Below are 9,154 nucleotides of genomic sequence, written 5' to 3'. Positions count from 1 at the left end.
GAAGTTTGGTGGCTCCTTCAGAAGATCAACACAGAATGACTATGACTCAGTAATTCCACCCCTAGCTATACACTGGAATGAACTAAAAATGAGGACTCAGATTTCCATACAGGCGTTCACTGCAGCATTATTCACAATAGGCAAAAGGTAGAAAACCCAAGTTCCCATCAACAGATGAATACACAAAATGTGGCCCACAAGCACACAATCAGTGAGACACCAAAGGAAAAACAGTAAAATAGATGAGACATCGAAGGAAAAACACTGGTGTTTCCCCTTATTTGCAACTGTCCACTCCAAAGAGTCAGGAAGTACAGCAGAGGTTACTAGGCCTGGGCTTGGGGGATGCACAATTATTGCTTACTGGTTATAAGTTTCTGCTTGGGGCAATGAAAAAAGTTTGGAAATAGGGTGATAGTTGTATAACACTGTGAATATAATTAGTGCTACTGAATTATACATTTTAAATGGCCATAAAGGCGAACTATGTTTTATATATATATATATATATATATATAACATATATATAACATTATAACATACAGGACCATAATTTTAGAAAATTGATCCAGTTATTGGGAAAAAAAATCACTGAAAACTCTAATCACTGCTATCTTTTATTTTGTATACAAGGACACAATCAATAGAGAAGGAATCTTTTGCCTGTCAAATAAATATATTTGAAAGCTAACAAACATCAGAGTAGAATTTTATCAAACCTACCAAAAATGGAAAAGTTGATTAATGGTGACATTTTGAATTTTAAAAACATGAAAATTGCTGTAAAACAAAACTCAGACCACATTAGTAATGGTTTAGAAAAGGGAGCAATTTAATCAGTATAATACATAGTGCTTTAAGAAGTCTTTAAATGTGTAAAAGAAAAACAGCTTAGTGCATTCAATTATTACAGTCTTTATGTTGTCTCTTCTTTTTATTAAAAAGTTAACAGTAGTATGAAAAGAGCCACCCACAAAGCCAGCTGTTTGAGTGGAGAACTCAGCTAAACTGCAGCATTTTGGAATTACTAATAAAGCTATAGTTAAAAATAAAAAGTTTATCTAAATGAAAGCAGCATGCATACTCAAGGCTTTTTTGTAACATTTTAATTAGGTGACAAACATTTAACCAAGAGCTGAACATTTATTATTAATTAAATTAGATTATATAAACTGGCCAAGCCTACTACATCTGATCATTCAGAAAAAACATTTTAAAAGCCAGAGCTAATTAAACTGAGCGTTTCTTCTGTGAAGAAAGTACATTTTGCAAAATGGTCCTATGATCACAAAACAGAGGTCCTTCTCAGCATGAATGAACAGCACCGGTCTTGGCAGAATTTCTCAGTGAGCCTGAGCATTCAATCTCCTGACACAGTGACAGGTAACGGCTAACATTCCCATGATTCAAAGCATCAAGCTAACTTAACTTATTATGACCAGTTCAGAATTTCTATTCATAGACATTGTTATGCAAAGCAGAATTTCATAAAGATATCATTCTTGGAAGTTTTGAATTGACACCTGTATGCATACTTCTGCTTTCCATATGATTGTAAGGAAATCACGTATTTACTATATGATTATTTCTTCACATTTTTGGTACAGTATTCATTTCAGTTTCACCCTATCCAAATTCTTACGCCAGTTTCTTTTCATTCTTCGACATTATCTTCAGTTTAATAAAAAGCAATTCAGCTTCTAATGAAAAAAGTAAAAGAAGTATTACAAATGGAAATAGTGGTATTCATGAATGTGTTTCATGAAAGATCCAATCATCAAGAGCCAATGAGCTCCCCAAATCTTACTGCTTCAATATAATTTAATAGGTTGTTCTTAGACTTTAAGTTGTATAAGCCCATGCACAATTTCTAATCCCAATGCAGGGCCTGATAAATAAGAGACACAGAAATAAATCATAATTCAATTCTTTCCCCCCACCCCATTTCTAGCAACTTTTACTCCATAAAACGTTTGGTCACTCAAAGCTGCAAGTTTAATCACATATCAAAGACATATCCAGGCAACAAAGCCCATCTTACCAGACACACAGTAGTAAGCTGGACCAAGGAGGAGGGCAAGCTCCAGTGGTCATGAAACCCCTCAGAAAGTCTAAGATTTAGAATGTCTCCATTGTATCAGAATAAAAATGTATTAAAACTTGACTTTTTTTTTTACAAGTTTTTTAATTAGTGTTCTATTTACATTGCAGAACTTCCGCCAACTGCAATAGTTTAACTTTGGCACAAGGTTAAGTTCCATTACTTTTGGATATTGGATCCTGTGTTTTGAGAATCTGCATGTCCCAAAACGTTTTCAGTGTCATCAAAGACTTAGCCCATTCACAGTTAATCAGACATCTTGAGCTGAAGAATTGATTCTCCTTCCATGTTTTAGGCAGCTATAAAAGAAAAACATTATAAAAAAACACACAAAAAATGTAAAGAAAACTTCAGTTTTGCTATGTGTAGACACAAGAAGATATCAGTCAACCATGTGAACAGCCTGTGTGTGCGTACTAACACTGAGGGTCACTTGCCCTGTGCAGCACTCAGGGGCACATGGCCTGCCTATGCCAGGCTTGCTGACAGACACAATCATCACATAGTCACTCAGCTCAACGTCATTAGCACGAAGCTCATACTTCATTGCAGTATTTATAGTAAACAGGCTATGAAATCTAAAATTTTCACTTCTTTTTTTTCTTTCTTTTTTTTTCTAACATACAAGACTGACACACGCAAAAGATACACATGTACCTCACTTTCTGCAACAATATTGGGAAGATCTCTGCAACTTTTTAAAAAATTCAATCATTTAAATAAAATAACATAAGAGGAAGTCTATAATAAATTCTCTTAAAGTGAAAAGTTATCTTATTAGGTCAATAGTGGTTTTTCCCTTTTTTAAATAAAGTGTTTAATAATTTTAGACTCTGCATATTTATTCTAAAAGCAAGGCATGGGGTCTGGCTGCCTCTTGCAATGCCAGCATCCTATTTCAGAGTACCCATTAGCATCCCTCGGATCCGGGCGATGTGCCTGGGCAGGCAGCGGAAGATGGACTGAGCGCTGCTCCTGCCACTCACAGCGGAGCCCCAGGCCCGGTGTGGCTGTTGTGCCATTTGGGAAGCAAATCTGCAGAGGGATGATCTCTCTGTCATTCTCTTTCAAATCTATAAATCCACTGAAAGCAAGACATACCTGTATACGTACCATAAAAGTAACACACACCACAAATTTACCAGGTCTTTGAAAACCAGCTTTATGTAAATTTGATGATAATTAGTTTCCATTTCCATTACGGTGTTAACAGGTAACATAAGAATTAACCATGCAAACTTATGTTAAACCAAATCATACCCCCAAAAAATCAATTTTCAGAAGATTGTAACTTCCCAGAAAATCACTGGAGCAACTAATGTGTTGATTTAATCTGGGCTGAGTGTGCATTCTAGTTTAGCAATAACAGAAAGTGCCTGTTAAAAAATATTTTATGCATCTAGGTCAGAAGAAAGCCTGAAGATTTCTGCCAGTGGGAAGCGGAGGGCTGCACTTCAGGATAAAACTTTTTGATTTAACTTTCTGTTAAATCATAAAAACTTTTTCTATGATTTAACTACAGACCTAGAAAATTATTTACACCACTTATTAAAATAGCTTAGTTTTTAAAATTTCATCTGTTTCTCTGCCTTAAAAATGTTAATAAAAACAAAACCTGAAAGAAGACTGCTAAGCAATAAGAACAGTGCCTGGCACATATTAAACTCTATAAATGTTAAAATAAATAAAATCAGGGACCAGACACAGGGAATGGAGGAACTACTGCACAGACTAAGAGCGTATAACAGTCTGGGATGAGGAGGCATGCTCATGGCTGGCGCTAAGGTCCCGTGCCTCGTCCCCCATGGCTGGGGAACGCTAAGGCTCCATGCCTGTCCTCCATGGCTGGGGAACGCTAAGGCTCCATGCCTGTCCCCCATGGCTGGGGAACGCTAAGGCTCCATGCCTGTCCTCCATGGCTGGGGAACGCTAAGGCTCCATGCCTGTCCTCCATGGCTGGGGAACGCTTTGCAGCAGTCCTGGACAGTGACATGTTCTTTGGACCACTGTCAGATACACACACAGATTTCACAATTGCATTCTCTTCAAAAGAGTGGATTTCTATCCTGAAATATTCCAAACTGGTTAGAAAACGATAAAACAAAGTTAGTATACTCCAGAAGTATTAATAATTTAGGTTCTGATTCCAAAACAGAGAATTTCAACTAAACTGAAATTTTAATCAATTTCATCTACAAAATCATTAGGATCTGAGGACTATGCAAAATCTTTTAAATGTAAACCACAGATATTTGTACTTTTAAGACTAAAGAGATATATTTTTAACCAGTGCTAGTTACTAGTAATAGGTTTGTTTCATATCACAAAAAAAGAAAAAAAAGCTGTTAAGGGCTTGGCAGCGTGGCCTGGTGGCTAAGGTCCTCGCCTTGATCCCATGTGGCCGCTGGTTCTAATCCCGGCAGCTCCACTTCCTCTCTAGCTCTCCTCCTCTCAGTATATCTGACTTTGTAATAAAAATAAAATAAATCTTAAAAAAAAAAAAAAAGCTGTTAAGATAAATTTAAGGAAATTTTAGTTTATTTAACACCACATCTGCCATGTGCCTTTTAATCTTTAAGACAGGAGTAATTTATATCACAGTTGCCACAATAGATGCCACCTAAGAAAACATGAATTTATACAGATCTTTGGCTTTTAATAGAAAAAAAATATTGAATAATTTAATACATAAAGCATTTTAAGCTCAAGGAAAAAAAATTACTGAAATTTTGGCAGCAACATAGTGAAAAGACTCATTTTCACCTGGTTTTCTAAAACTGTGTCTTTCCTTTGATACACTTCCTCCTTTTTTTCAGTTTTCGTTTTTTGAATTCTTAGACAAAAAGAAGCTGTGGTGAAGGAGGGTGGCGAGAAATCTGATACCTTTAGTATTTGTAAATCCCACCTCTTACCAGTCTCCTTCCTTCAATAATGAGTAACTTTCTCTTAAAACAAAGTATAACATATCTCATATGAAAAAATAAATACTCAAAGCAATATGAAACTCTACACAGAAAGTAGAACAATCAAATTATACATGACAATCTTCCTCGGCCTTTCTGGTGGAACCTTGTTCACTTATTAGGGCAAAGGACAAGTATTTTAGCAAAAAAGGATCACACTAGAGCTAGCTGCTACAACACGGTGATTGTTCCGAACGGAGGTGGCAGACGACACACGAACATGCTCAGATGAAAACACTTACATTTCAGTCATCCGACTTAGAAAGCTTCCGCTTCACGTGCCGGGGAGGCTCCCACGTGTCACTGTCATCTGTTTCTTCGTCATCCTCCAGATCCTGATCATCCGCAGCTTCCTCCTCCTCCTCATTTTCCTCAAACAACTCCATTCCTAACTCTGATCTCCTCTGCCTTTCCGCAAACCACTCTCGGACCTGCTCGTAGCCCATGTGCGATCTGTTAACCAGCTCATCCAGGTCTTGTTCATTCAGAAATTTGTGCTTCAGGTAATAATCCTTAAGTATTGCAGTTCCAGTTTTAAATTTTATAAGTGACGGTCCCCTGTCCCAGTTGTTAATTCTCTTGCCTCCTCTGGGCCGCCCTCGGGGTCTTCCTCTTCCCCGTCCTTTGGGCCTCCCCCTCCCTCTTTTCCGAAGGGAAGACAGGCCATTCAAACCGCTGGAATTGGAGCTCTGATAGTAGTAGTACCATTTCAAGTTTCCGTTTTTCCAAGCATAGCGGGTGTCTCCAAACCAGCTAACGATGTCTGTTCTAGCAAGTCCACTTTCTTCCGCCAACTTGTCATACTCCTCGGCTGAGGGCCATTGCGTCCGGACAAAGGCACTTTTCAGCAAGTGCAACTGCTCAGGGGTTTTTTTACATATCTTGCCTGTACTCCCTGACTTAGGGGCAACGGATTCATCTCCAGGAGAAGTTTCTCCGGCTTCTTCTTTGGAACTGCCCGCATTGTTTTCTTCTACATCTACCTTCTCTTCCTTTAAAGCTTTTGATTTCTTCTTCTCTGTAAACCACGCGTCGATTTCTCTTCTCGTTAGCTTGGTTTGCGCTCGTAACCTATTTAATTCTTCATCTGTCAGTACGGAGCTGTTGAGAAAACTTGCCTGAAGGAGGCGAAGTTGCTCTGCAGTTTTCTCTTTGAACTTTTGGGGTGTGAAGTCAGGAAAAGGGTTCCAGGACTGCTTCTGCTGTGAGGTGGCGACGGCGGGCGACTCTGTGGTTTCATCGCTCGAGTCTATAACGATGGTGCCGGAGGAATCATTGTTGAGATGTAAGCACTGGTTACTCTTGGAATTCCTCTGGTTGTACCTGGTGTCGCTAAACCATTTTTTAATCTCTCCTTTTGTTAGGCCTGTTATTCTCATAAGTCTGCTGATTTCTGAGTCATGGGGAAACTGATTTTTCAGGTAGCTGACTTTTAATTCTGCCAACTGTTCCTTCGTTTTTTTGGCCCGAATGCCAAATGAATCAGGGTTGACCAACGCAGCCTCCTGTTTGGGGTTTTGAGAAGTGGGAACTGCTGCTGTTGCAGGCTTTGTTTCTGCGGCAGGCTGAGCGGCGGGCACCTGACTTTTCTGTACATTCGTTTGATTTGGAACCCCGGCCACTGTCAAGGCTATAGGTGCTGTTACCGGCAAAGTATTTGTTCCAGCCACTTGGGTGAGAACCAGGCCTGGCTGACCAACTATCTGGCATGTCTGTAAAATAGATGGCAAGCCATTACTCCCTGTGGAAACGTGTGTAGGAATAACAGTTATGGTCTGAGGTACAGTATGCACTGTCCCATTGAACTGCTTTCTTCTTGCCTCCTCCACTTCCTCAGGAGTCCAACTAACACCATGTTTTAGACGCTGTGCTGAAAACCATATCTTGATCTGTTCCTCTGTGTATTTTGCTTGAGCAGAGAGAACTGTAATTTCTGACATTGTCGGATAAGGGAATTTGTTGTAGGTGTTCAGCAAGAGGGGATTGTTGTCCAAAGCGGCATGGTAGGTGGGGATGCTATTAACAGGGATTAAGACTTTGGGAATCAAGTTAGAATTCTGCTGAGCAGACACTGCAGTGATCACCTGTGCTAACCCAGGCAGAACTGCTGCTGGGGTCACCATGGTGCTGGCAGTACTCGGATGCACTCTGTTCACAACAGAAGTACTGGTGTTAGATTCAGACGCTGAAGAGCTTGGGTTTTCCACAATTTCTTCATGGTTCGGCTTGACTTCATTCTCTTTCTCTTCGGGAGCGCCCTCCGCCGAATCGTGATGGACTGCAATTCGCTTGCTCTCCACCTTATTTTTCATCATTTTCATGATGGGAGTTTTACTGATAGATATGCCCGAAGAAGAAACCTCTGTAGATTCTGCTTGTTCCGCATTCTCCTCTTTAACAAAACTACCATCAAAAGTCAGATCATTTATTGTTTGCTCAAAGATTGTCTGGTTGTTACGTTTCACCATAGTCAACTTAAAATTATCTTCTCCAGGGTGATATTTCAGATTATGCTCAGAAAGTGCATCATACCTTTTGGTAAGGAAATTGCATTCAACACAAACATAGGATGAATTTAGCACTACATTGGGATGCTCTGAATCCACATGGAAAGTAAACATATTTAGGTCTGGAGTTTGAAAAGTACAATATTTACATTCATAGCCGCCTTCCACTTTCTTACTTTGCTGATTGTCAGAATCTGCAGATTCATGGACTTCTTCCTCACTTGAGATGCTCTCTGGTCTGGTGTTTTCTATAGGTGTGAGGACAGGGGGCCCCTCATCCACATCCGAGGTCAGTTCAAGGTCAGGATCCTGTTCACTGGCAAGGACCATGCACGGTGTTGTTGACTTTCGCCTGCTTGCCATCCTGATTATGGGGGAATCTCAGTGGTGATTCAAAAGCATTGAGGCTTGAAACTATTCAATATTCTTCATTTGAAAACAATGACTTTTGGTTCTTCAAGTCCATTTTTGTGCTCAACAAGTCTCAATAGCAGCGTTTTCATGGTGCAATCAAGTAAAGAGTGTATTACTGGAAGATAAAATACTGCTGAACTGTTGAAATTTTTGAAGCACAAGTCCAATCACCTACATTAAAATAAATGTAAAGATGTTTTCAAATCAATAACTATGATCACGTCAACAAGTTGCAGTTGTGTCTTGCTTAATGAAGTTGTTTAATAGGTAGGCTAGAAAGTGTAGAATATGAAAAGAATCAGATAAAAAGTCTTTATTATATTGTATCTCACTTTTTTAGTAACAGCTTCATTGAGACTGTCTTACCTCATTAATACTTTAAGTCCCTGAAATTTGTATCTTCAACCTAAAGCTCTCACAGTTGAGTTATTTTGGTTAACATCTTATTCATGTCTGCATTTCCACTACCCTCAATTAGATAAAATTCAATGTTTATTCAGTCAAACTAGAATGAATTGGAAAATAGTCGTAGGAAACTCAACAGGGTTAGAAGGCATTACCAAAGAAATCAATAGCTTGGGCCCGGCGGCGTAGCCTAGCGGCTAAAGTCCTCGCCTTGAAAGCCCCGGGATCCCATATGGGCGCCGGTTCTAATCCCGGCAGCTCCACTTCTCATCCAGATCCCTGCTTGTGGCCTGGGAAAGCAGTCGAGGACAGCCCAATGCATTGGGACCCTGCACCCGCGTCGGAGACCTGGAGGAGATTCCTGGTTCCCGGCTTCGGATCACGGCGCGCACCGACCCGTTGCGGTTCACTTGGGGAGTGAATCATCAGATGGAAGATCTTCCTCTCTGTCTCTCCTCCTCTGTATATCTGACTTTGTAATAAAAAAAAATAAATCTTTAAAAAAAAAGAAATCAATAGCTTAAACTTTTAATAAAAATAATTTTTGTTTTCATTTGAAAGCAGAGAGAGGAGCCTGATATAATGGCTCAATTGACTAATCCTCTGCCTGCAAGCACAGGGATCCCATAAGGTGCCAGTTCATGTCCCAGCTGCTCCACTTCCCATCCTGCTCCTTTCTTGTGGCCTGGGAAAGCAGTCGAGGATGGCTCAAAGCCTTGGGACCCTGCACCTGGGTGGGAGACCTGAAAGAAGCTACTGGTTCC

The 9,154-nt window shown here is 39.9% G+C and overlaps 1 protein-coding gene across 2 annotated transcripts in view; it reads right to left on the bottom strand.

Moving 5' to 3' along the window:
• Nucleotides 1–813: 813 nt before the first annotated feature.
• ZHX1 (zinc fingers and homeoboxes 1) overlaps nucleotides 814–9,154 on the bottom strand; it is a 32,157-nt gene continuing 23,816 nt past the window's right edge. The window contains exons 3-5 of one of the 2 annotated variants that reach the window (XR_009246055.1): nucleotides 5,307–8,156; nucleotides 2,042–2,400; nucleotides 814–1,700 (exon numbers count right to left, since the gene is read on the bottom strand). Coding sequence is in view for 1 of the 2 variants with exons in the window: in XM_004580710.2 (XP_004580767.2) it covers nucleotides 5,310–7,934 (2,625 nt within the window). In the remaining variant the exon portion in view is untranslated. Of the gene's footprint in view, nucleotides 2,401–5,306; nucleotides 8,157–9,154 lie in introns of both variants that reach the window. The other variant, XM_004580710.2, reaches the window with a different exon arrangement.

The sequence above is a fragment of the Ochotona princeps genome, chromosome 9, assembly GCF_030435755.1.
Source record: "Ochotona princeps isolate mOchPri1 chromosome 9, mOchPri1.hap1, whole genome shotgun sequence".
Taxonomy (NCBI): domain Eukaryota; kingdom Metazoa; phylum Chordata; class Mammalia; order Lagomorpha; family Ochotonidae; genus Ochotona; species Ochotona princeps.
The sequence above is the reverse complement of the archived record's forward strand: the minus strand, read 5'-3'. Positions and strand labels throughout refer to the sequence as shown.